Source organism: Ambystoma mexicanum, chromosome 1q (genome assembly GCF_040938575.1).
Source record: "Ambystoma mexicanum isolate Mex_15411 chromosome 1q, UKY_AmexF1_1, whole genome shotgun sequence".
NCBI classification, from domain to species: domain Eukaryota; kingdom Metazoa; phylum Chordata; class Amphibia; order Caudata; family Ambystomatidae; genus Ambystoma; species Ambystoma mexicanum.
In genome coordinates this window covers 420,225,473-420,253,364 of record NC_090922.1, presented here as the reverse complement: position 1 = coordinate 420,253,364, position 27,892 = coordinate 420,225,473, and the positions used below count along the sequence as shown (strand labels likewise).

The following is a 27,892-nucleotide window of genomic DNA, read 5'->3' as shown; positions in this document are numbered from 1 at the left end:
GCAGGTGTCCAAAAGTGCAGGTAGGGGGACTGCAGGGTTACTGATACAGACCCAAGTGCAAGGGTTGCCGGGAGGCAGTGCGGGTGTGCAACTGGGCGGCCAGGGACCTGGGCCCGAAATCAGAAGGTAGCCAGGTGACCAGTGTAGTATCAGACAGGAAATCAGCAAGGGAGAGGAAGAGAGCAGGCAGAACCAAAGAGGAAGGTCTTGAGGTGCTTCCGGAACCGTAGATGGTTCTCCTCAAGTTTCAGAGACGCAGGGAGCCTGTTCCAGAGGGAGACCCCAGCCAAAGAAAGATCTACCACCAACTGATTGCTTGGAAAAGCGACCAACCCTGAGGGTGTTGGAGGTGCGAAGAGCTGAAGTAGGAAGGTATTTACGAAGAGAGTTTGAGGTATTGAGGTCCCAGGCCCCAGAAGGCCTTGTGGACAATGCAGAGGGTTTTGAACTTAATCCTCTCCGCCACTGGGAGCCAGTGCATAGATTTCAGTCCTGGAGAGATACGAACCCTGGGCTTGAGGTCAAGGACAAGACTTGCAGGCCTGTTTTGGATGAGTTGCAGAGGGCTGGGAGTAGAGGCAGGCAGATTTAGAATGAGGCTGATGCAGTAGTCCAGCCTAGAGAGAACCAGCGCTCTGAAGGAAAGAGGAAAGGAAGAATACCTCTGAGGAGGTGCAGTTGGTACTTCTTAGAGACGTCAGATATGTGAGGAGAAAAGGAGAGTGTGGAGTCGAAGAGGACCGCAAGGTTCTTAGCCTCACAGGTGGGAGCAGGAAGAGGGCCAAGGGAGGTTGGCCAGAGAGTGACGGGAAAGGAGGGTGCAGATCTGCCGATGAGGAGACCCTCCATCTTACTGACATTAAGGCAGAGATCGTTGGCAGCAGACCACTCCTGGATAGCAGACAGACAGATGAGAAAAGGAGAAGAGGTGGCAGAGGGAAGCCTGAAAACGAGCCGAGTGTCATCCGCTTAGCACTGAAAGTTGGAGCAGAGAGTGGCAATGCGGTGGGCGAGAGGTGACAGGTATTGGTTGAACAGGCTGGGAGAGAGGTTAGACCTCTGGGGAACACCACAGGTAGAGAGTGAGATAGAGGAAACAAAGGACCCAAGTTGGACATCGGAGAGTTGATCAGAGAGGAACGAGGTCAGCCAGGCCAGGGCCTGATCGGTGATACCCAGGTTATCACAGAGACGACTGAGCAGGATGGCATGCTTGACCGTGTCAAAGGCAGAAGAGTAATCTAGTAAGATGAGGACAGGGGGAGATTAGAATCAAGGTTAGAGAGCAGTTCTTCACGGATGTTCAGGAGAGCAGTTTCTGTGCTTCTGGCTGCTCTGAAGCCAGACTGATGGTCATTGAGACAATCAACAGATTCAGTGTGAAGATTAAGCTGGGAGATGGCCAGCATTTCCAGGAGTTTGCCCAGGAAAGGAGTGCTGGAGAATGGGCAATAGTTACCCAGGCAGGAAGGGTCGGCTGAGGGTTTCTTGAGTAGAGGATGCATAAGAGTGCTTCAGGGGAGGGGGGGAAGGCTACAGTGGCTAAGGAGTGGTTGCAGAAGTCAGGTAGGGCAGGAGTGAGGGTGTCATTGTGGTCCTTGATGGTTTTGGAAGAACAGGGAAGAACCTGTTTCAACAAGACTTTCATAGATTGGACTTGTCTAGAAACGTTGTCAGGGGAGAACAGAGGAAAGGAAGAGAAAGAAGGAGGAGAGGGGGCCACAGGAGCCAGGACCATGCAGAGCGCCTGGGAGGGTACAGGTGAGGTAGAGACTGCAACAGGATTGGCCAGCTCCTTGCAGATTTTAAAGAGTTTGTCCGAGTTGTTAAATGCCGCAGAGACGCAGGCTTGGATGTGGGCTCTCTTCTTGGTGCGGACAGACAGCAGTATTGCATTTGGAGCAGGCGGCAGGCCAGTTTGAGGAAAGCAAAACTAACAGTCAAGGCGATCCCTGAAGCAGTGGGGGATGCAGAACTGCCTCAAACAATACAGCAAATCTTGGCAGACATAGTGGATGCGGTGGACCCAGCAGAAATCTTGTTAGACCGAATCCATGGAGTGAGACCTAAAAGAAATGAACCGGGAGCAAGATCAAGGGACACCTTGCACGAATATACCCAGAAAGAAAAAATCTTGCCCGCTGCAAGAAGAATAAAGGACATCAACTTTAATGGCTCGGCTATCCAACTCTACAAGGACATCTCCCAGGTTACACTTACCAAGAGAAGGATAATGCGTCCAGTAGTGCAGGAACTTCTGAAAAGAGGTACTAAATACAGATGGACCTTCCGCTTCCGACTTCTGTTTGAACTCAAAGGCAGGCAAAGGAGAATCACAATGGTAGAAGAAGGAGCAAACATCCTGGAAATGGAATGCATTTCAACCAGCAGTGAAGCCCATGACCCAACAAAAGATCAATCGAAAAGAAAGGCGTGAGAATGGTCCACACAGGAATCAAAAAAGAAAGCAAAGAAAAAGAAGGGCAGGAGGGGCCCAGGAGCTCCGACAGAGGACACTGGAGAAAGTGAACCTTCCACCTAAAAGCAAGCTTGAGGGAAGAAAAGATAAATAAAACACCCAGGGAGGGGATAGGCATATCAACTGCGGCGGGGAAGAAAGGAAGAGGGGGACTCTTGGGATCGAGAAATTGGTCTGGGACGACGCACACAGGGTAACGCTGGGAGATGGAGGGAACTCAACCCCTGAGGAAGAAATTCGGGAGGGGTCAGAGGCTGGTTGAGGCCACCAGGCGAGGGGGGAAGGGAAGGGTAAAGCGGGGAAGTTATGGGAGGGAGAAGGGAGTGCGGGAGGGGAACAGGGTAGAACCAGGTCCAAGTCCAGTCAAGCAAGCTCGCAAATTAAGGCCTGCATACACAAAACCCTCAAACAATGGTGAACGAGAAAACACTAAAAGGTATATCACTAAATATTAAAGGCCTAAACTCACCAATAAAAAGGAACAAATTGGAGCACTTCATTTTGAGAGAAAACCCAGACCTGATCACCCGGCAAGAAACCCACATACAGGAGAAAGATGAACATAAAATACGACAGAAAAAAGGGGAGTCCTAGTAGCCTTGCAGAGCAACTAAGATCTCAAGACGATTGACGTCAACAGAGACACCAAAGGGAGGTACATCACCATACTTCTCGAGGGAGAGTACATCACTTTGGCCACCATATACGCACCTAACAGAAGACAAGACCACTTCATCCAAACACTAAAGAAATTGGAGGGGTTCGCGAAGGGGAGAATAATACTCACATGAGACTTTAACTTAGCATGGAACCCAGAAAGAGACAGGAGTGCTAGAATCTCTTAGTCCCAGAACAAACCTTCAAAAGAACTGTGGGAAAAAATTGACAACCTATCTCTGGTTGATGCCTGGAGGGAAAGGAGAAGCAATAGCATGGGGTATACATTCTACTCACACCTACACAGATCAGCGTCCAGAATAGACTATATCTGGGTTTCGAGATCCTTATTAGGACAAGTAGCTGACTGTTACGCTCACCTGGTCTCTGCGTAGGCGTTGGGGCACGGTTGCAGCCCTCCCGGGGTGAGGTCGCTTGGGTCCGACTTCGCCCTCTGCGCTTATGTGGTGACTGGTGGTAATATATGATACTGTTCGGGACTGCTCCTGTTAATTAGTTTTGGCGAGCACTCTGTCCTGCTGCTTCTGGCAGGGGCGCTTGTACGATCTGGTCCGAGTTCCTTCACTGGTCCCTTGCATGTGGTAGTCCAGTCCTGCTGCGACTAAGCCACTATACTTCAGGTAAGTGTTCCTGTTTGCCTTTGTCTGTCCTCGTCTGTTTTTGTTGTATTGTAAAGTTTGTTGTCTTGTATTGCTGTCCGTTCCACTTTTGATGTTTGCTGTTTTGCTTTCTTCCCTTGCAGGTGATGTTGCCGGCCCAGCAGAAGCTGTGGAGCTCAAGGAGGCAGCCGGAGGGAATGAGGAACAAAGCTGCAGCAGTACAGTAGCTGGTAAGTTGTTAACTAGGGGGTGTGCAGTTCGAATGCAGCGTGGCCCTAGGATGGATGTTCTAACCTTGTCTTTCTTCTTCTTCACAGGGTCCAAGTCTGTGGATGCGGAGTGCGGTGCTGCGGCGTCAGGATCAAGATCACTGGATGTCAGGAGATGAGTTTGCAGATGAAGGGATGAAGCACAGGTTTCCTGTAGGTGAGTATGCAGGAGAAAATCAGGTTTCAAAGGTAAGTAAATTGCTCCAAGTGGCGGTGAGCGTCACTTTGCATGCGAGTGCACAGTAACACGAAGCACCGGCCTTACGGATGGAGCAGCTTATATAGCTGAGCTTCTGAAGCTATGCCCACCAGGTTCAGCCTGCCTGCCACACTGGATGAGTCAGCACATGAAGACCAGGCCTAAGGAGCCACACCCGATGAGTCAGCACATGAGGATGTTTTCTGGAATAAAGGCTTTCAGCTCCTGGAAGGTTCTTGTAAAATAAAAGCACTCCTGCACTGAAATAAAGTGTTCCTGCTCACATCTCTATATGAGCCTGGCGCCAAAGGCGCCAGGACCGAGTCCAGCCAGGGCCCCTGTGTTTATGGGTCCCAAAGGGACATACCTGAGTCAAGTGACCCTTTGCCCCATCACTAGATGGTGTGGTTTTGGTGTTCTGTGGCCATGACAGCACTCCCCCTCAAGGCCCGTCGCATGGGTGGTTTCCCCCCTGGCCTTGGTTTAGTGGGGTTACTGCGGTGGAACTGCCTGATTAATCGTGGAGCGTGGACATGCTCACTGGGTTCCCAGGTCCGATCTTGGGTCCATAACCTTTCCAGTCTATAAGTTAGTTTAACTTGGACCGGACAATCTTAGAATCTGGGATCCTTTTAACTTTGTATTCTGGTTCTCCTTCAACTATTTCGGGATCCGGTGGAGTATCGATTCACGTACCTGGTCTCAATGGTGTCAGGAGGGAGACATCAAACACCGGGTGGATCCGCATGTGGGTCGGTAATTCTAATTTCATGGCCGCAGGGTTGATCACAGCCTTGATGGTGTAGGGTACCAGATATCTGGGACGGAACGGGCGTGGTCCTTTCAGGGGATGTTGTTGGATGCTAACCAAACCTTGTCTCCGACTTGGTAGTTGGGAGCTTCACTTCGGTGTCGTTCTGCAAACTGCTTCTGTTTCTCTTTGGCTCTGGCAAGATGCTCTGCTGCTTCCTTAAAAAGATGGGTGATGGTTTTTTGTAAGGTCGTTACAGCAGGAATTTCAAATGATTCGAGCAGGTCGAATACAGATCTCTGTGGATGTCGACCGTACACTATGTAGAATGGGCTTTGTCCCGTACTGGTATGAATGGAGTTGTTATATGCGTATTCTGCTAACCAAAGTATGTCCTTCCAGGTATCCTCGGTTTGTTGCAGCATTCACCTTATGTATTGCTCGACGGTCTGGTTAGTCTGTTCGGCCTGGCAGTCGGTTTGGGAGTGATGGCTTGAAGATAACCAGATGTCGATTTTGGCAATTTTACAACACCTTTTCCAGAATACAGAGACAAACCGAGTTCTTCGGTCCAATATCAATATTGATGGGAACCTGTGTAGCCGGACGATCTGTTCCAAAAACACAGAAAACAGATCTACGATGGCTAAGATGGTATTGCATCCGTGACAGGAGGGAAGGTCTGTAATAAAATCCCTTGATATCATATGCCAAGGTGCTGGGGGTACTTCTAAAGGACGTAGCAGACCTGCAGGATTTTGTTTTTGTGACTTGTGTTGTGCACAGGTACCACAGGTTGCGATGAACTGGACAATTTCCTTTCGCCAAGTTGGCAACCAGTAATTTTTCTTTATTTCAGCTTGGGTTTTGGCTATTCCCGGATGCCCTTCTACTAATGAACTGAGATAGCTTGCGATGGTTTGATTCTGTAATTTCTTATCCGGGATGTACAATCATCCTTGGTAGTATGATAGGTTGTCCACTGTCGTATCCCGGTCTCCCTTTCCTAGCCATTCCTGTTGCGCTGGTGGACTCATCAAGTGTCAGATTTTAAGTTTTCTAGAGTGGTGGTTGCGGCAATCATGCCTTGGATTCATCCTTCAGGGATGATGGCCACTGGGTCTGGTGTAGTGAATGCCTCTTCTCCCTCACTCATGCGAGACAGGGCGTCCACTTTTCCATTGCGTACTCCGGGTCTATAGGTGATGACGAAGTCGTATTCCGCAAAGAAGAGAGCCCAGCGGAGTTGGCGTGATGATTGCGCTTTAGCAGTCTTCAGATATTATAGATTGCGATGATCCGTGACAACGGTGACTATGTCTAGCTCCAAGAATATAATGTCTCCAGGCTTTGAACGCTGCCTTAATTGCTAGCAGTTCTTTATCAGTGATTGCATAATTCAATTCAGGGGCTGAAAACTTGCGAGACCAGAATGCCACGGGATGCAATTGATCTATTTCGGGGTCTCGTTGTGACAGGACTGCTCCCATTGCTATGTTGGAAGCATCTCCACCAGGTATGGTAGTTCTGTTCGAGGATGCTGTAGAATTGGTGCTGTGGTAAATGCTTGTTTTAGCTCCTGGAAGACTTTCTCTGCCTCTGCGGACCAATTAAATTGTTCATTTCTCCGTAGTAAAGAGGTGATTGGGTGGACGATCTGGGAGAACCCGGGAATGAACCAGTGATAAAAGTTGGCGAACCCGAGTACACTCTGTACTCCCTTTATGGATGTTGGTGTGGGCCAGTTAAGGATAGTGTCTACCTTGCGTGTGTCCATGAGTACGGCCCTTGGTGTGAGAATACAGCTGAGGAATTCTACCTCTGTCACATGAAAGAAGCATTTCTCCAATTTGGCATATAGCAGGTGTTGCCGCAGTTTCTCCAACACATAGTTGGTGTGGTCCTCCTTGGTGGTCGAATAGATAAGAATGTCATCAATATAGACAAGAGCGCAGATGACCAACAATTCGCAGAGCATGTCATTCATGAAAAATTGGAACGCCGCTAGGGCATAACATAGTCCAAAGGGCATAACCTGATAATCATAAAGGCCATATTTCGTGCAAAAGTCCGTCTTCCACTGGTCTCCTTTTTTGACTCTTACTAGATGCTAGGCCCCTCATAAGTCTAGTTTTGTATATATCTGAGCGTTTTTGACTTGATCCAAGAGCTCGGGGATAAGCGGTAACGGGTACCTTTTTTTTTTTTTTACAGTGATCTGGTTAAGCTCTCTCTAGTCAATGCAAGTTCTCAGGTCTCCCTCCTTTTTAGGCACAAAAAAGAGGGGTGAGGATGCAGGGGACTTGACAGACGAATGAAGTCATTTGCCAGATACTGATCGAAGTAGGTTTTTAGATGCTGGTTTTCCTGTTCTGTTAGGGCATAAATCCGGCTGCACGGAACTTGAGCTCCAGGTACCAGATCAATTTGGCAGTCAAACGGTCTGTGCAGAGGTAGGGTGTTTGCTTGCTCTTTTGTAAAGACATCATGGTCATCCAGGTATTCCGGTGGTATTGAACTGGTGATGCCAAGTATGGTTTCTTTCTTTGACAAACCTGGGTTGGTAAGACCTTTTAATGAGAATCCCTTGCTATAACAGGTGTCGGCACAGTCTTGGGGAAAGGATCAGAACTTGTTTACGCCTGTCAATCCTGGGATTGTGGGTCTCCACCGAGGGCATTCCCAATATCATCTGAACTGAGGAGCGCCAATGAGATCGAAGGTGATGTCCTCTTGGTGACTGTCTTGACACAGAAGCGTGACCTTCTCGGTTTAATGCGTCACTGGGCCGGATGATAGCTGAGATCCATCAACTGCTGTGATGTTTTCCGAAACCTGCTTCTGTCAGAGAGGAAGGCCTATCCGGGAAGGCAGATCTTGGTACATGTAATTTCTCACAGCCCCACTTTCAATGTATGCCTCCAAGGCATGTATTTTCAACGGTTGCTTGTGGTTTACCAGGATCACCGGGATGCCTAAATGTGAGGTCTGTATAGGTTCATTTTCACTGCTCGACAAGTGGAACCCTATGCTTGCCGGGCGTTGGAGTTTCCCCAGAGTCCTGTTCTTCTTCACCCTTGTCAGTTGCTCCAACTGCTTTCCTGGGTGGTTTCACCGGGTACTCTCAGAGATAGTGACCTGCCTTATCACAGTACAAACAAAGCTGCTGCTGTCTCCTTTTCTCCTTTCTGCCTTGGTGAGTGGGCTCCGCAAGCCTCCGATTTGCATTGGCTCGGACTGATCATGTGATTTGGTTTGATTCTCACTGGGTCGCACATAGACAGACCTCCCCTCGGCCTTGGCCCGATCCATCTACAGATCATGCAATCTGTGATCGAGCTGCACTGTAAGGTTGATGTATTCAGCACATCTTTCCGGGGGATTTACTACTTGGGCTAATACGTCCTTAAGTTCCCCTCGCACGCCTCGGTAAAAGAGCGTAGTTCTTTTCTCCTTAGGCCAGTGAGTTTGTGCTATCAGACGATTTAAGGAAGTGATATATGTTATTAAGTTTTATTACCCTGCGGTAGTGATAAAAGTTCATTGTCCAATGCCGCCCTTGAGTATGCCGTGCAAATAGTTTCTCCATTTCACGCTGGAAACCTCTGAAGTCTCGAAGCAAAGGATCATCCTGGTTTACCAAGGGTATTGACCAGTCCACTTCACTACCTCCTAAATATGAGAGTACAAATGCCACTCTCGCTTGATTGTTGGGGAATGCCTCGGGTCTGCACAAGAAATGTAGGCGACATGGATTCATAAAGATGGCATACTTATTCGGATCGCCTGTGAAGCGTTCTGGTGGGGCCAAGGGAACCCCCCCCTGGAAGAACTACCTGTACTGGCGTGGGCTGTGGCAGCGCGGCAGGAGGGGCATACCGTGGCAGTGGGACCTGGCCTGCCTGTGCCTGGAGCATATGCCTTGCTAGTTCATCTGTCCGCTCCCGGTTCACAATTAGATCCCTCCTTAGGGCATTGGTTTCCTATCTTGAGGCATGAACTTCAGCCCGTAACTCTCCCAGTAATCGGCCCAACTGGTCCATTTCAGAAGTTTCCATAACACCCAGGCAGAGATTAAAAGAGGCTTCGCGTTCTGTTACGCTCACCTGGTCTCTGCGGAGGCGTTGGGGCACAGTTGCACCCCTCTCTGGGGTGAGGTCGCTCAGGTCCGACTTCGCCCTCTGCGCTTATGTGGTGACTGGTGGTAATAGGTGATGCTGCTTGGGACTGCTCCTGTTAATTAGTTTTGGCGAGGACTCCGTCCTGCTGCTTCTGGCAAGGGCGCTTGTATGATCTGGACCGAGTTCCTTCACTGGTCCCTTGCATGTTGTAGTCTAGTCCTGTTGCGACTAAGCCACTATACTCAGGTAAGTAAGAGAGAAAATCCTTCCCCCAGTGCAAACTGGACTTTGGGGTGGGGGAAAGGGAGCTATTCCACTATGCCCAAATGAGGCACTGGCTTCAGGACCCTAAAGTGAAAGAAGCAGCAACAAGAGCCCTGACCCACTTTGAGAAATTTGTTACCACCAACACAGGTGACAAACACATAGTGGAGGCTATATACTGCCTAATTAAAGAAGGGGAAAAACCAGGGGTCAGGCGCTTCATGGCAACCTCAAAAAATGAGAAGGACCAACCTATTGTAACGCTCACCTGGTATCCACAGGGACGTCACTCAGCCTGTTCTGACCTCTTACGACCTTGAACCCTTCCCGGGAGGCTATTCGACTAGAGACTTGGCCTGAAACACAGGATTGGTAGAGTTTAACTCCCTATTGTCTCTGTGTGCTTGAACCCCTTCCTCCCTGGGGTCCAACCCTTCCCTTTGATCCACAGCTCACCTTGTTTTCTTGGATAGTGTGCTCTCCGTCCAGCTTTCAGCGCAGGGGCGCGTTGATTGATGCGGGCTCGTTGCTGCCTAGTTACTTCACTGGCAAGAGTCCGACAGGTAAGTATAATGAGTCTTTTTAACAGTTCTCCAACTTCGTTCCTTTCCTTCCTTAGATGATGGCCGGCGTCCGGGGATGGCAGCGTGCTGCTGAGATGAGTAGTGCTGAAGGTGAGTGAGAGCACGATGCGCGATGCACCCCTTTCGTATTTGTATTGAACTGAGTTCTCTTCCTGTGTCCTATAGGTGCCGCAACGTTTTCAGCGTGGATGGCGGTTATGAAGAACAAATGCGGTGAGTAAGAGCAGTATGCAGCGCCTCTAGATGTTTGCACACTAACCTGGAGTGTCTTTTCCCTCTTGCAGATGGATGAGAAGTTCGGGAGACAGAGTTCCCCCAGAGCGGCTGGGATTCAGGTAAGCGTTTGAAGCTCGTACAGTATTTAAAAACAAGCGAAGATTTGCAGAATGCTTACTGATGCCTTTTTTCTGTTCTTTTCCCTTTTCCTTACGAAGCAACGTGCCAGGATGGGAATGACAACGCCGAAGATGCCCGCAGAACAGAAGGATCGATGAATGATGGGCAGAAGCGCCGCAAGGTAAGGCTGTTCCTAACGGTGTTCTTGTTCTTGCAGGAGCTGAGCGCAGAAGAAAGATGCAGGCCAACTGGAGACCGATTCGAACACGGTGAGTGTCACACTGCAGGTGCAGAAAACACAAAGCATGTTTCTCAGCCTGGGTGTGGCTTAGTCTCTGGGTATCCCAGGTGTCTCTGGGCTGAACAACACCCAAAAGACTAGACTGCACATGCAGTTCTGGGAACCGAAATATGTGGGGGAATCCATCTTGTCCCCATCAATGCACTACAAGTCCAATCCCCAATGTTTTCCTATGGGAGTGAGTGAGTCTGGTGCCACAAGCGCCAAGTCTGACTCCAAGTGGGTCTTTGGAGGGATGGAGAGGCCCTTGAGGGCCATGTAGGTGATCGTGGCCTGGCTCCAGCCTGACATCTTGGAGGGCTGGGGACATGAGGGGCAGGAATCATGACACCTATAGAATGGGAATAGTGGGAAAGATTGTGGTCAACCATCCACAAAACATCACAGTCACTGGAGATACAGGAAATATAACAACAGAGAAAGCAGTGTGGCAAAGAGCGAAGATACCGGGGGCGTTGGAGGTTCCCGAACGCTCATCATTGCAGGACCACTGAATACAGCTGACCGGAGCTCCACAGTTAGCAGCGGAGAAGCAAGGAACCCGTGGAGAAGGCCGAGCGCCAGAGGAAAAAGTGCGAGCAGATCATGAACGGCAATGAGTCTCCAGAAAGTCCCCAAAAGGGGAAATCTGACTGTAAGAAAGCCGCCGAGTCTGCCTGGATGAAAAGGGGGCCCCAGATATGGTGGATGGGCGGTTTTGAGGCAGAGAAATTTGGTTTTGGATATCCTCATTGAATATAAGGAAACACGAATGGTAAGCAAGCATTGCCAAGAGTCAAATATGCCAGCATTACTAAGACTCAAATAAGCTAACATTGTTACGGGTTCAATACTCTGCATTGCCAAGAGCCAAGAATAATTAAGCAAGAGAACTAAAACAGTAGCAAAGCCGGTATGCAAGAGAGTACGTTTCCTAGCGGGCGAGTGTACTGGGAAGCCTATGTTGGTTTTACAAGTGACAGCTACTGGAAAAGTACAAAATCTGTGATAAGAAAGCTTCAAAGGCAGTTGAAAGGATACCTAGTCAAGTTTTCTTGGGAAGCTGAAAAAGGTGGCAAGAAACCTATGAAACAGAACCAAGTAAGGTGTGTCGGTTGCATCTCCTGTAATGGGTGGACCGTGTGGTGCACTAACTCCCCTAGATCGAATACCCCCACCTAAGGAAAAGCCACACTGAGATTGAATAAAGGAAACCTATGTGACCTGAAATTGATTGAATAGAGGAAACCTATGTAAACAGATTGCTGAGCGGAACCTTTTATAAGTGGTGACGAGCAACCAAACTCGGAATGCTGGGGAACTATCCTGAGGAATTGTGTTCTGAAACATTGGAAGACTTGAAACCCAGGGGAAGGGAACCCCTTTGCTCTAAAGTGAACTATTAGGGAATATTAACTATCCTGAGAATTGTGTTGTTTTGAAACATTGGAACAAAGCCAGGGGAAGGCAACCCCTTTGTTGTAAAGTGAGCTATTTGAATCATAGGGAAGGGAAAACCCTTTTCCACTTAGGAGCTGGAAGAAGCTCTGAACTATTATATGGAACACTTCTCATTTGATGCCTGCATCCCTACACATTGTATTCAGTTGGATGTGAGGGCAAGTATAGGTTTTTGGACACAGATGGACATTTGCTTTGAACTTCCTGACACTGACTATCATTAGTTTAACTTAGGTTGTGAAATCCCACTGTAGCTTAGGGCAAGTTAGGCAGTTTCCCAAGCCTCTATTTAGTTAATAAAAGTGTGCAGGTTCAACTTCTATCTCATTGTCTGTGTCTCATTCATGATGCCTTCACAGAAGCCACTAGACCACACGAGAGAGCTTAAGCCATCCAATAGGAACCCTTCTATTCAATCATACAGAAGACCTGAAAACCATCTCTGATAAAACCTAACACGAAAGAGGAGACTATGCGGAGACCCTTATATTCACCAGTGATAAAAACAAAAGTAATCCCAGGGGAAGAGGTAAAATAGGGGGAAACCTCTCTTATCCACCATGCCCCCCTGTTTCTCCTGTGGTGAAGAGAGTTATTTTGCCAGAGTCTGTCCCAAAAACCTCCTCGAGGAACCCACAGAGATAGGATGGGAAGGGCCAAAGGACTAGGCAGGAGAGGGAGAAGAAGGGAATAAGATCCGGAAGAAGCAGACGTTTGCTACTGCAACCCTTAAACCTTCCAAAGCAAAAAGACTGTCCTAGTTAATGACATCTGAATTAAAGCTCTAATGGATTCATGGATCAAGCAGACCCCTGTACGCTCTGACGTAGTCTACCCCAAGGACCTGCAAAGGGAGGGAGCTGTCAAAATCAGCTGCGTGCATGGGGATGTAGAGACCTATCCCAAAATTCCCCTCGCCTAGTTTGGGGTGTTCCCATCGGGGATATGAGCTGCAGTAGTACCAGGCCTACCCGAGGAGTTTATTATAAGTACTAACTTCCCTACGTTTTCTCATATCTTAATCCACCCTCCTCCGCAAAATCTTTCAAAAAAGTTCTCTCCCTTGACATCTTGGAAATCCTTTGGGGGACAAGAGGACACAGCTTTGTGGATCTGTAAGAAGGGCAACCTCATAAGAGCAGAAACCTCAGAAGAGGGGTGCTCCGGATTCACAGAAGGAATATCTGATGGAATCTGAGAAGTCATCACTTCTTCCCTAGGCAGAGCCTCTCACTTCATGGTTGGGGTATGGACAATTCGTCCCATCTTCCCGGGGGTAAGGCACCGCCTTTGAGGCAAGGGAGGTTAGCACGCTAAGCAAGAGCCTCCCTTGGGGTCAAAGAAAGTGGGACCGCACTGGAATCAACATCTTTGATTTCTCTAGAAACTTGCCACACTCATGTTAAAGCATTCCTACAAATAAAGAAGTTAACACCAAGGGGTGGCAAAGGAATGAAGTAAGACATTCATCCATGAAACCAACTGGAGATAATTGATTTATATAATATAGATTTAAAAGCTATCTGAAGAGGCTAAGAGAAGAACAAAGGACGCTTTGTTTCTGAACTACTTTTATATGGACTGAAAACCATCTCCAGATAGAGACCCAGAGGACAATTGGGCGGACATAGCCTAAGCCGAGAGGCTATTGCTTTGGCTTATATTTTTATGCTGTTTTTTTTCCACAGTGCTAGGGCCAGATAGCGATTAGGTTTGGACTGGGGACTACCTTTGGTTTTGACAATGGAGTTTTGTAGGTAGGGAAAATCCCCATTAGCAGAAGGATAGATTGGCCTTTTCCTTTTAATTTAATAAACACTCTTGAAACGATCATCCTTGAGTCTGACCACCTGGTGCACCACAAAAGACAAGCTGCCCATTAATAGGCAGGTGTCATGGATGTTCTAGTGTTGGTCTACTGTATTACCATCACAGCATCCGGAACATATTCCACACACAATGTTACAGCAGACTGGAGATCTACACTCCTATCCCTCCCATACATACCACCTTATTTCACATAAGTTAAACATGACCATCTGCCTCATGAGCAAAATCACATATCCATTATGAAGGACAGCCCACAACTTTGGCTCTGACAAAAGTTATAAAAAGCATGAATTCACTACTTTGTTTCTTAAACTAGTTTGAACCATTCATCAGTCTAAAAAATGCATGGTTGCTGTGAAAACCAAACTGCCATCAACGTACACTAGACACAACTAGCCATTACATTGTCTTTCTTTCCAACTTAAGATTGTCCAACTCTGTTTCATGGGCAATTGCACAGAATCCCACACCTTTCATCTTATTGCCTGCTACCTATATTAAAATTCAGAACCAATGGAGTGAAGATTGTTGGAGGCAGAATACAGGTCTTCACTAGGACCTCAGGCAAACTAATTGACCAATAATAGTCTGACAACTGCACCAGTGTTAGTGGTAGTACCGAGAAAAGAATAGTACAAGGTCTATAGTGTTAACAGTTCATTCAATGCACATTATGCATGTTGGTGGCCCAGTTTCATGGCATTATGCCCAACCAATTCCATGCCTTCCTTTCCTTCACCATTTATACATTTCACTGCATGCTTTATTTGCCTCCAACCCACATTGTATTGGTTAACCCCTTCACATTGCTCCCCTGCCATTTGTAAATAGTTCTTAAAAAAGGATTTTTTTCCAGAAAGAAAAGGTAGTAAAAGCTTGTAATTGTTCACTTTTCACGTTTTATAGGCGACTTATATTTACCTATAACTCATTTGAAAAGTATTTTGGCATATTTCAGCGTGTTTCACTTTGGCTAAACAATACAGAATACCAAGAGACCTACCGAGTGCCTGGTATAAAATCTTACATACTGGTCTGCTGCTTTTGAGCCACTCCACACCATTGTCAAACTTGGAGCATGTCCACTGATCTCCCATGAACAAACGTACTAGTTTGTCTTGGTTAAGCCAAGTTCCCACATAGTGGACCGGTCTTAAAGAGTTGCTGCATGCTCGAGTAGCAACTTTGTTTCTGGTGTGCTTAACATGTACATTTTTACTGACCTTTGCTCAACAATGCAAAAGGTATTCACTGCCAATCCTGCCTCATTGATACCCAGGTGGATGTTAAGGTGGCAAACGTTCCAATGCAATAAGATATTGATAACAGCCTTTCTGAAATTAAAGCCTGAACGCACGAAAGCTAGCTTCATCACCACTCAATGAAAACTATAACCTCCTGGACCCGCCAAAAATCTCTCACAATATAATGTAAAGTTATGTCATTCAGCGCAACATTTGCCATTTTGGCAGACTATTGGTACAAGAGAAAAGAGGGGGGGGGGCTGAGTTAATGGGAAGAAAGTGTGGTCCTGAAGGTATTTATTGGCACAGTCTGGAAGTACCTAATATCTGTCTGCTGGTATGTTTCTACGTTGTTTAAGGTGGAGACAAGAGGATCAGTACACCCACAGTATTGAAAAGTAAGATGACAAGTTGAAAAAGGTAGTGGTATTGTGAGGTGCACGGGGGCTGCAGTCATGGTGTGTGTGTCTCTCTCTTGGAGGAGCGGGGGATCTCCTGGCCTGGTTTTTGTTTTTAACTCCTGGCTAAACTTGGTTGTGTTCAAAGTCTGGTTTCCAGCCCACAAAATTGTATTTGATATGCTTTCCGGTCTAAAATGGAGACTGGGTCCTTGGGTCCTTCCCTTCCCCTCCTTCCCCGCCTTCCTTACCCATCCCCAAAGTACCATTAGAGGAGTAAAAATCAACTAAGATGCACTACTATTTCAAGTAAATAGTAACATTCATCAGTTCCTTGCTCCTTCCAGTTTAGTGTTTTAGCTATTCCGTAGACAACTGTGGTACTGTAACCCAATGCTTCTCTGACGGTTGCAAAAATATATCTGTTGCCAAAGCTGAGAGGAACTCACTGAAATACAGATGGCATTGAACATTACAGGGCATGAGGCTGGGTGGAGTGACTTATTTTTGTTTTAAAGATTTAGACTTTATCCAACTGCAGATAACATGGGCACTTTGTGCATCTTACCAGCCTTTTAACCTCAACTCGCACGCTCTAAAGGCACTTACGGTTGGTACCAGGGAAGTTAATCATTTGGGTGTTTGGGTTCACTGTGATTGAGTTAATGGAAGCCAGGACACCTTCCAAATAGATTCAAGAAGGGGCTAAAGGATTGGTTATAAGATGAAACCTCTATTGCTCAATATAACTGTTCGAAGTGGTCCTCTACAGTGGGTTCTTTAAAAGCTTTCAGTGTCGCCTTGGCCAAATGGTCACTAGAGTCTTACAGATCAATACAGGGGCATACGAATGCCAAAATGGTTAATGGCATGGCCTCCTAAATTACGACCTTGTCTGAATGCAGGGTTAATACATTATAAAAGGGTGCTTTTAGACTACCCTGCCTCTCCACCATTAAGACATGAATAATCAGCGAGATGATCACAATCCACTTGTGTTTGAAGTCAAAATGTTGGGCTAAATTAGTGCTCCGAATAGCCTGGCTCATCCCACCGAGGTAGTTTCAGGGTATTAAAGACGTAGACTACACTGCAATGAAATCTTATCTGGATCTATGAAAAACATTCCACACTGCCTTGCAAAGGCTACCATAGACGTAGTTAAAACGCACTGTGGCACATTAAATGTGACTGTGCGAAGAAACCTACTTCAAAAGGTTTAAACCAGTAATCATGGTAGCTGTCTTATACAAAAAAAAAATAATCAATCACATCAGGAGTACAATCGACTCCCGAGGAGGAGCAAAGAGCAAATCCAGCATGGAGACGGAATGCCTGGACAGGCAACTATTGAGATTTGCCTCCATTTTTGGAAGAAAATAAATCAGCATTAAAACATGTTATGGTAAAAAAATAAATGTTCAGCTAAAATCTGTGCCCGCAGACCATCACACCAGTGACGTTTGAGGTTTGCCAAGCAGCTCCATGGGTAAGCCAAAAGGACAATGGGGGTCATTAAGACCCTGGCGGTAGCCGTGCCGGTAAATACTGGCACGGCTGCTGCTGTAGTCATGAATTTTCTGGGAACCCGGGAATGGACAATTACCAGGGCATTACAGCCCCGGCGGACCCGGTAATTGACATTCCCGGGCGTCGGAAAATATTGTTCCCCATTCCCATTTGAGTCCCATTGAACTCAATGGGAATGGGGAGGACGGATGCACTGGCTCCATTAATAAATGGTGCCGGTGCATCCAGCAAGGTCTGCAAGCCGGTGCCATTCAGCCCACCAGGTCAGACCTAGTAGGCTGAAAAGCACCTTCTCGCACAACTCTTAGTATGCTGGGCCGGTAGCACCCATCCCGGCAGCTTACCGGCACCATTGTTACCGGACTGGCATACTTGTAATGAGGCCCAATGTTTTAAAAACTGCTTAGTCTTGCTCAAGGGACAACTATAGAGTTGCTTGGTCTGGAATTGGAGACAAGTGATCAGGATCGAAGTACACTGAAACTACTGATCTAATGGACTTGCATGGGGCAAAATCCTAAAGCAGTGTTAAAAAAGCTAATATTTAGAGATGCTTTGTCAGTTTCTTTTGCAAAATATGTTCCCTGGGTGACATTTGTTAGAAGATAATCAGCATAAATTACCATGCCTGTTTCTTGGTTTGAGGACAACTGAAATAAGCATTGTAGCAGGACTTGGTGCATTTACGGCAGAAGAAATATTTTACATTATGAAATGCGGCTTACTTTGTAGTGTAAAGCACGGCACACAACGTTTTGCAGTCACATTTTACATTTGATTCTAGAGATTAAAGAAGCAACTCATTAAAGAAATCACAGAAAGTTATTAAAGAACCAAACACCTCAATATTTGGAATAATAAAACCGAAATTGAGAACAGACAGAAAAACCCATGAACCTAAGAATTCCCACAACATGCCTAACATACCCCAAGAAATGATAACTTTACTCACGGGAATAACGGTGGATCAAAAATTGACTTGATAGCGCCAGCATAGATGGACAAAATGGATATTATGACACAGGCCAGAAAAAGGGAGGCAAATTTATTCACATATTTCACGCCTACAAAGACAACCAAAGTCATGAAGAGGAGGAATATGGTCCCATAAACCCGCATGTTGTTCAGGCTCGCACTGGATTCTTCATGAATATGGGCAGAATGGAAAATTGCTGCTGCTGGAGCAATGTACACCTAAAACAACAATAAGAATAAGAATGGTGTGGAATATATACAAGGAGCATCAGAAACTGTTACAGAACGCTTATGACTTAGAACATTAAACAACATAAGCAAGAACCGCTTGATTCTCTGCTGGTCTCAAATTCACATGAAAATAATATACATAGTTTGTAGACTATCTTTAAGCAGCACCATGCAAAGGAATTCATAGCCGCCATGGCTTGACTTGCCCTGCCCTGCTGAAGATACAAGCACAAATACAACAAATTATAAAGATACACCCGCATACACAATGTCTCATGAATTATCTGAACCTTTGAGCACCACCTTTTGAGTAGCCCAGAGCCACAGAATAAAAAGGAAATATTTTCCTGGAGTTCCTTTGGACTTTGGAGGCAGGGGAACGGGGTTGGGAGAAGCGGCGGGTGACCGCACTTTCTGCCCTACATTCCCCAAATTAAGATGTCTGCATAAACCTGGTGGAAAAACAAGACAGTTTTTAAGGGAGCATAAATACACCCCAAGGAACAAAATGGCTTACATTTGGCTAAGAACAGTCCTTTCACTCACTCTCCATTTTCCTCTTTCTACTGATTTTGACCTCCGAATTCTCACTTCATAGTTCCTTGGCTTGCATCTGGTGGTAGAAATGCAAAGGGCATAGGTGGCCACCAATGCAAGACGTCCACCAAACTGGAGAGCAGTATCACAGAAAGAGGAGTCAAAGCTCCCTCAGAACTCCTCAGTTAACAATTTCGAATCATAGCAGTTCACTTGAATGAGTTTGTGGGGTACAAGAGGAAATTCCAAACAATTCATGGAGAAAAATATCCACACAAACAAAATCCAGAAGCCATCAAAACCCAACAACTAATTACTAATGTCAGCAACATAAAATAATACTTTAAAAACCTAAGCAGAAAATAGTCAACTGGCCAACAGGAATTGTATGGCTATGGTACGTTATTAAGAAAGGGCTAACATGTGAAATTGTTGGCTAATGTCTCTGCATCTCTTCAGCAGGACAAGGCTTTGCGACGAGCTAGGATGGCCAGGGCCTGGACCTAAAGGGCATGTGGGAATTCTCCAAGAGAAAGCTGGCTTTGGACTTAGTTGATTTAAGAGGTGTAGGGTTGGAAGGCAATGAAGTTGGTGCATGAGTGCCAGTTGTTTTGGCAGTGCCTATCGCTGGATGGCTGGGTTTGGACTTGGATTTAGAAGATTTGCTTCAAGACCCATCTCAGGGTTCTCACACTGAATTATCGGGAGAGTGTTCACGTAGCCCTTTTAGGGAAAACTGGTGAAATCAGGAAGGTGTAGAATCAGAATTGTCATAAGTGTATGTTTTTGCACAAGTGACGTTTAAAGCTGCTGTGTGCGTAGCACTAGTTGCCAAATGCCACAGAAAGCATGGGAACTGCTGGCAGAGACTAATCCAAAGCCCTTCAACTTGGACTCGCACATGCTTCTCATCCTTGTGAAATTTGGCTCACAAAAAAAATCAGAATGTATTACAGGGATGAAAAAATCCATCAGATTACACAGTATTACATCTTGAGGAATGGGTGGGCACAGGATTCTGGCACGCTGTACCGACCCAAAAAAACTTTAGGAAAGTGGTTCTTGCTCTGAAATCTTGTTGGTCCTGACAAGAGGTGTTTAACTGTTGACGATTGTAGTCAACTGCTGAATGCTTGTTGTTTGAGAACACAAAAAAGGCACAATGAGGGATACGAGACACCAGGTTCTAGTGGTTTCACTCACTGCAATTTGATGACTCCCAGTGCACTTCAATCGTTAGCTCTTTGTGCATGGAGGGCTGGGAAATGGATTTCCTATTTGTAGGAAAATAAAGGAAACCGTCATAGGGAAGAGTAACGGTGTGGAAAAAGACATAACTTTAAAGCTTCTAATCAATTTGGGAACTAGGCAATCAGCTTTGAGGTCTACAGCTGTTGGAGGGAACAAAAGGGTTTGGGTAATAGTTGGGAGTTCAAGGGAAATTTGTTCACTACTTCTGACTCGTCCAAGAAAGAAAACGTTCTCTTATCAAAATGTAAAGGAGTACTGTGCAATACTTAGCTTGTCAGTCACACATCTTTCAGTAGCACAGTGCAAGCTAACACTGGAGAAAATATACCATGTGCTTAAAAATGATGATGGAATAAAGCTTTAGGAGAAAGGTTTAATTCCATCGCCACCCAATTCATTTCTCTTTAGCATGACACTCAACTGGTCCACAGAACAAAGAGGGACTAGGCTGGGTTATAGTGTGCAAAGTTTGAACACACAATACTCCATCATTCTGCGGCCGAGGATGTGGATGTCCTCCTACTCAATGGCATGAGAGTGACGTGGATGAACACATCCATGACATTTACTGATGAATGCACACAGGAATATGCTGCGAAGTCATGCGACAGTTCCCAAAAACAGACAGCATCAATGTTTTGGGTAAACAGAATCGTATACTCACACATAGCCAATGAAAACCAGGTAGTTGAAAGATTAAGGCACACTTTCTCAGAAGGGCTTGGCATACACACATTGGTCAGATTAAATTAATATAAACAGCTGTTTGTGTGGATGTGACTGGATAAAAGATAGAGCCATGCCCTGAACAAACAGATTTTGGGGTGTCCCATTGCTTTGATACAATAATATAAAGTAGTTGAATGTATATACTCACTAGTAAAATCTCAATTGCACCAAGTATGTACATAGAACCTGCAAATGTTGTTCCCAAGTAAAAGCACAGGCCCACAGCACCTCCGAACTCAGGCCCCAGGGACCTTGAGATCATGAAGTAGGATCCTCCAGCTAAGGAAATGAAGAAGACAAAGGATTATTATGTGTGAATGAATAACATATTAGAGACATATCAAATGCATGGCTCATGGACATCTGTGACAGAACCCCCTAGTTTGAGTTCCCTCCGCGGCACCCTATCCTTACTGGTCTGCAATTACTTTGTGACCTCAACATGATTCCAGTCTGTTCAGGCTCTATAACGGTGTACTGGAGTGGGGCGGTTCAACAGACTTGAAACACACAATTCACTTTGCTTCTGGTTTCAATCGATTCAAAATCAGGTCGACTGATCTGGATCTGCAGACTAGAATTACATTCAAATTGATGCAACCCCAAAAGAGAGGTCTAAGATTAAAAACGATCACAGAAAATCAAATAAAAGTAAAATAAAGATGGGTAAAAGGAGCAGAAAGAATGTGACAAAAGTTCAAGCATAGTTGCACAAATAATCTCAGTACTACTTAGACCTAATGTGTACAGAAAGAGCATGCCTGCAGCAGTTCCAACAACAGTCTGGCAGCAGCATTTCCACGTACATCTGATGTTCAAACCAGTGTGAAAGCAGCACAACTACAAGTGCATTATATGGAGAAATAGTGTGACGTGGTCGGTAGAAACTGAAGGTATTGGCAAGTACAGCGAGAGCTGCAGTTCTACTGGACCAAGACATAATGAGCAAGCAGCAGTATTTTATGCGTATTGTCCCTTGAAACGCTTTAACAGTATCAGTGCAAACTACATGACTTGTACAGAGAAAGTGGGTCCGCAGCAATGTTATTACAGCAGCACCACCTGCACAAGGTACACACACAAGATATCAGCAAGCACTGTGAGGTGTGCTGAAGGTGCGAGTGCAACAGTGCACTTGGATTCAGTGCACAGAAACGCAGACCGAAGCAGGGCTAATTGTGTCAGGAGCACAGAATCCCTATGGCAACTACAGCACTACTTTTACTAAATGTATCCGAGTGGGAGGTCACATATTTTTATACATGTAGTGTAGGTTTTGGTCAGAATTCACACGCTCACTATACGAATTGTTGTCTTCATCTGTCGCAGTCTTTTGTAACTAGTTGTCTTTTCCCGTTGCTGTCGCACTGAACATATCCATGTTGCCAAGCCACACTATCATTGTTCGCTCTACTCTTCACTTTCAGGCTACTAGGTTTGCTTCACTTTTAGCACCATCTGGTTTGCTTAATCTTTATACCACAGGGGTTCTAGGATTCACTATTTTCACAGTGACTTGTGATCTGTGCTCAGTATGGCTGGGCATGCAGGAGCTGCCAGTAATGGCAGCCTGTGATCTTTACCCACACCCCATCAATATGGCCTGTAGAAAGTCTGACCTTCACATCAATTAAGTGTACTTGAGGGATCTAGCTAATATTTTGGAAATCATATGAAGCATAATTTATGGAAAATTATGAAAAATGCTATCCCATTGCCACAACCAAACAAATCACCTCCATCTTCTACCAGCTTAGCCACAAGGAGAGCACCCCTAGCACGAGGCATTGTTTGCCCAATCCCACCACATCACCCGTGACATAGCATTACCATGACTTACATCTATAGCCCTAACAGCCCCCCCAACCCACCGCACCCCCACAGCCAGTGTTTAACTCGAGCTCATAGCGCTGTTATTTAATAGATCTTGGTCTCCCCCCTCTGGATAAACACAAACCCAAGAGTCACCACAAGATCGAAGCATAGACAGAAGAGGACTCTGGTACTTCCGGCATGCACACAACTTGGGTTTCCCCATTTGTATCCCACTAATCCTACACTCCCTCCTATTTTCCTACAGAGTCACACGAAACCAGGTCATCAAAATGGCACAGGTGAGCTATTCAAGACAACTTTACATTACAGCAATTTTAAGAAGTCTCTGAAACGCTGTGATAGCAATAACACTGATTAGTACCCTGGAAGGAGACAATGGCCAATCAGGAAGCTCGGAATGCAGGTTGTATTCCTTGGTACAAGCCCGCATTCTAAGCAGCCTCAGCGCTGAGAGCCAGCACCCCCTTCCCTTCCCCACTCCTCCTTTTCTCGTCTCCTCCTGCTGACATATTCACACCCATGTATTTTCCTACTGGGGTGCTAAGAGTATTTTTTAAATAAAACGTACCTGGTTGCGCGGCTCGGCGCCGCACCGTAGTTTCCCCAAGTCTTTTTCCTGGTTCATGATGTCAAGGTCATCAACAATGAAGACAGACTTGGGGAAACAGTCTCCAGGCTGTGCGGGACCCTTGCTTTGCTTGGGCCCAAGCAAACCGAGGGTCCCTTAACTTGGACTGCGGGCCATTACCGCCAGGGTCGGCCCTTCTCCTCAGTTGATATGGCCTCATTAATGAGAATACCAAAAACCTGGAATGTGAGCCACATCCTAACTGTGTACAAAAAAGGTTCTTGGGAAGATCCTAAGAACTGATATCTCGTCAAAGATATTTGTCTGGGTGCTACTCAATGAACTGAACAATTGGATAACAAGTGAAAATATCCTCCCGGCTAACCAGATCGGTTTCAGGAAACAATCAATTACTATTCATAATCTGTATTGTCATCGATTGACTATGCATGGAAACGCAGAGAAACAAATGTGTACTGTGCATTCATCGATTTCTCTGCCGCATTGGATTCTGCACAGAGAAATCGTTTATGACATAAGCTGAGTTCCTGGAACATCCCACAAGGCCTCCTAAAAATGATAATGCTCTTATACGCTGAAACATCAGTGCGCATACGATTAGATGCAGTTGGTAAATTGTCATCATTGATCCTAAATCCGACTGGCTGTGGTGTTAAGCAGGGTTGCATGTTGGCAGCAACCCTGTTTAACCTTTACTTAGCAGATCTACAGAATGCGTTTGAGTACATTCTCGCATATCCGGTGAGAGTAGGCACATCATCAATAGGGTGGCTGGTTATATTACTTGATTATATCCCTACAAGCCTACAAAGGTTGCTAGATGCATTGGTGGTTTATTCTAAACAAAATTGACTCCAGATCATTATTGATAAAAGCAAAATAATGGTATGCCCAGTGAAGAAAACTCCTAAAAACATGTCTAGAAGATGAACAAGGAGAATCTGGCACAAGTTTACAGCTACAAATACTTGGGGTCATTATTGATGACAAACTAACCTGGGAAAAGCAACGGACATCTATAAAATCAAGGTGTCCAATATTGGCCAAAGCAGCTTTATCAGGAGGAATGCAGGTTACTCAGCTTATGCCATCTTAATCATGTACACAGCTAAAATCAGAGCAATGCTCCTCTATGCGATAGAGATATGGGGACATAAGTATGTTTCTCACTTGACAAAATTTGAAGCATTGTTGTTGCGTAAACCTATGCACTTGCCATGCAACATAGCCATCTAATATTCTTATATCTAGAATATGAGATAAAAATGTATTGAATCAGAGTATCTCCAAGGATCTGAAAATGTGTGCAGGTTGAATAATAACATTTTCGTAACACACTCTTGCGTTTCTAAGAATCGACAAGTGCTCCACCATGGGCACGTTGGGGCTACTAAAAAACATCTGTGATAAATGGGCAGGAAATTATGTAGAAATATCAAGCTCTAGCATATATGTTACGTTCAAGAATTGGCTTAAGCAAAGGATAGCGGTCTACACGCAAGAGCGCCATATGATTGTATAGACCACAAATGTATATAGTGTCGGATATTGCCAATATCGAATGAACCGTGATGTGTTACCAAAATATATTATGGCTTATCCAAGCCCTGTTATTTTTAGATCGTACTTGATGAAATGTAATCAATCTGAAGCTTTGGAGACGAAGGGGGGCCAACTTGGTCTGCACCGTGTAATGAGATTGTGTTGTCTATGTGGCTGTAATATTATAGAATCGCTCTATCACTTATTGATAGGTTGTGAGAGTCTCTACATGTTGCGTAACAAATGCTTAAAATCTTATGATAATATGATAGACCCCTGTAACATTAATAAGATATGGGATCTTTTTATGAGTGAGATGATAACAGTCCTATCTATTTTATGGTATCTTTTTATTTACAAATTGTTTACATTTTAATATCTCTAGTATAATTTTAGAACAAATGAAATTGTGTGTGATTAATATCCATGTATTTATGAGACTATCGAATGTCATCAATGTTCTTTTTAGACCTCAATTTTAACTGTTACTTATAGAACCCATGTATATGTATGTCAATGAAAACGTTTTTTTCGTTGTATATACAAAGCCGAAAGGCTACATGTATATTAAATAAACCTAAACCTATTAATGAATTACACTACAGCGTATAAAACAGTTTAAAATAAAGTAATCACTCTAGTCCAAATATTTATATAGTGTTTCATAGTGACTTTTAGACAGTTACTATGCATTGGCATTGTTTATGGATGCGGGAAGAGAAGCACAGAGAAACTACTAGTTTGGCTAAGATTAAACAATGGTAAAGTGGAGAAGTAGAAGTGAAGAATGGAACATAAGGTTCATGGATTTGCGATTAGCACTTTAATGACTATGGTGCATTTTATACTCAAAAGTGCATTACAAGACCTGTAATGAAAATCTCTGTGCATTGTTATTAAATGGCACAGAGGCCGACTGGGACACACCAACTAGTGGGCTCCGGAAGTCTGTTTTACAGTCTATTTTACAAGGGCAAAAGCCAACACAAAAAAAGTTAAATGTACCAAACAAAAGTCTTCCGGACAACCAAACAGTCTCTCACCAAGGGGTGATGGGTCTTCTCGATCTCCAGTGGTTGCCCTTCCTTGCTTGTGGCATAGATGCAGGCTTTCCTGGGTCCTTTATCCACTGCTATCCATGCCGTAAAAGACCTCAAGTTCAGACCCGCATCGGTCCCTTTGCGACATCTCTATGCATCGCCTACACCAGCCGTAGGTACAACTCGAGCTTTGAGGGGCTGGAGTTAAAGCCAGGAGTTTCTGCTGCCACATTCTACTCTGCAAGGCCAGTTGGTCACAATTTGGTGATTCCTTAAAACTCATCACTACAACCACTTCCTTCCTACTGAACCCTAAAGCATGTGTACAAAGACAAAACACTGAGTCCATGGAAGGTGACAGAGGGAGGGAGACAAAACAAGGAAAGATCTGGAGAAGGCGCTCCACAGAATCCCTCGTGAAGGCAACAGGCATATATTAAACATCACCAGAGAATATGTAATGCTGCCAGTATAGGTTAACGATCTTAAGGACTTACCCGGGAGAGGACATTCAACCACAGCACGAGGCAAACACCTATCTGCCCCTTTATATACAGGACGTTCTGAGGCAGGAAAAACCCTCAAGCCTCAGGGGAAAACTGCCACACCAAAACATACAAAACAATTACGTGGAACAAGACTACTTACAGCGCACAGAGTTCACAGACATCTAGGATCAGAGATGGGAGAGCAACAGAAATTGTGTGGCAGTGGGAAACGAGCACATCAGGAGACTGATGGGTGAAAGGCATGGGCAGACCACAATAGACTAGGGAAGCAAAGGGGGGCTGAAAGGGCAGGGGACAGGACAGAAAAAAGAAGAAAGACAGAGCAAGAGATGAGCAAGCAAGAGAAAGAAAAAGAGAAGGAGAAAAAACAGAAAGATGACCGGTTAAACTAAGGGGAAAGTCAGAAAGACGAAGCAAAATCAAATGATTCCAACAAGGGGCTGGAACAGAACCACCAATGATACCCAGTTCTTTATGCCAACTCTGGGCCTTTATAGTACCATCCAGTACCATAGTCTATTAGCCCTTGGTTAATGTTTTCCAACTAGAGACTAATCCGGGAACCATCTAGGAATGAAATTGAATGTAAAATGTCCTTCTGAAAGCTAACAGGATCTGTTCCGCTCATGTCTCTGAGCTATTTGCAGCCCATCTTCCCCCTAGGCCAGACTTTCCACCCCCTTGTGGTCATTCTCTTTCTTTTCTTCCCTTGCAAATGTCTTGTACCTTTATTCCCGACACCTTTTCCACCTCAAGTCTTACACTCCTGGTCATCTTTTCTTTTCAGATCCTCACTACTTGGTGTTCCCGGGCAGTCTCATACCTGCTCCTGCCTCTGCCACAGGCAAATCCAAACTACTTGTTGCTTCCTACTATTGCAGCCTGTGCAACCACCTCCTTCAGCTGTTACCACCTCCTCCTTTGAGTCCCTAACTCCCCTTGATGTCATGATCTCCACCCGGCTCTCTCTACCTCCTCCTACAATCCCCTCCTACAGCTCTTCACCATCTCCTCCCGATATTAGCACTGCATCCAAACTCTCAATGCCTCCCACTAGCACCACCTTCTCCAGCTCTTTGTCCCTTTCTCATTATTATTATCATGATTATGGTATTTATTGAACACAGACCTAGCTTCGAGAAGCAATGAAGAGCTTTACAAAAGGTTTACACCAACAGAGATGCATAATGGAGCTCTTTACAGAGGTGTACAACATTATAGATGCATAACGAGCCCTTGTAAGTGGTAATACAACAGATATACAGCTGGGGGTAGGATACAGAGGAGAGGTACAGCTGTACCGGGTGGTTGGGAGGAGAGGGGTGGGTGTTGTCTAGCAAATTGAGTGGTGTGAGGGGCCATGTGATAGCCTAGATGTTGAGGAGAGACTCTTTGAAGAGGTGGGTGTGGAGTTATTTTCAGACTTGCAGGAGCGTGGGGGTGTGTCTGATGCAGATGGGGCCGAAGGTTCTATGTTCTTGGGCCATAGGCAAAGGCGGCTTGTTTTCTAGTTCTTTCCTTTTTGCAGCAGCAGCAGAGCGGACTGTCTGAGGAGTACTGTTTGAAATTCACCTTAATATACTGGAGCATTACCAAACACACATTTATGGGCCACTGACACTGCCTTAAA

The 27,892-nt window shown here is 45.4% G+C and overlaps 1 protein-coding gene across 4 annotated transcripts in view; it reads right to left on the bottom strand.

Annotated features, from left to right (window-relative positions):
• SLC12A4 (solute carrier family 12 member 4) overlaps window positions 1-27,892 on the bottom strand; it is a 1,569,223-nt gene that overhangs the window by 613,829 nt on the left and 927,502 nt on the right. For all 4 annotated transcript variants that reach the window (XM_069639659.1, XM_069639652.1, XM_069639655.1 and 1 more), the window contains exons 6-7: window positions 20,895-21,025; window positions 17,976-18,217 (exon numbers count right to left, since the gene is read on the bottom strand). In XM_069639659.1, the coding sequence (XP_069495760.1) occupies window positions 17,976-18,217; window positions 20,895-21,025 (373 nt within the window). The remainder of the gene's footprint in view (window positions 1-17,975; window positions 18,218-20,894; window positions 21,026-27,892) is intronic.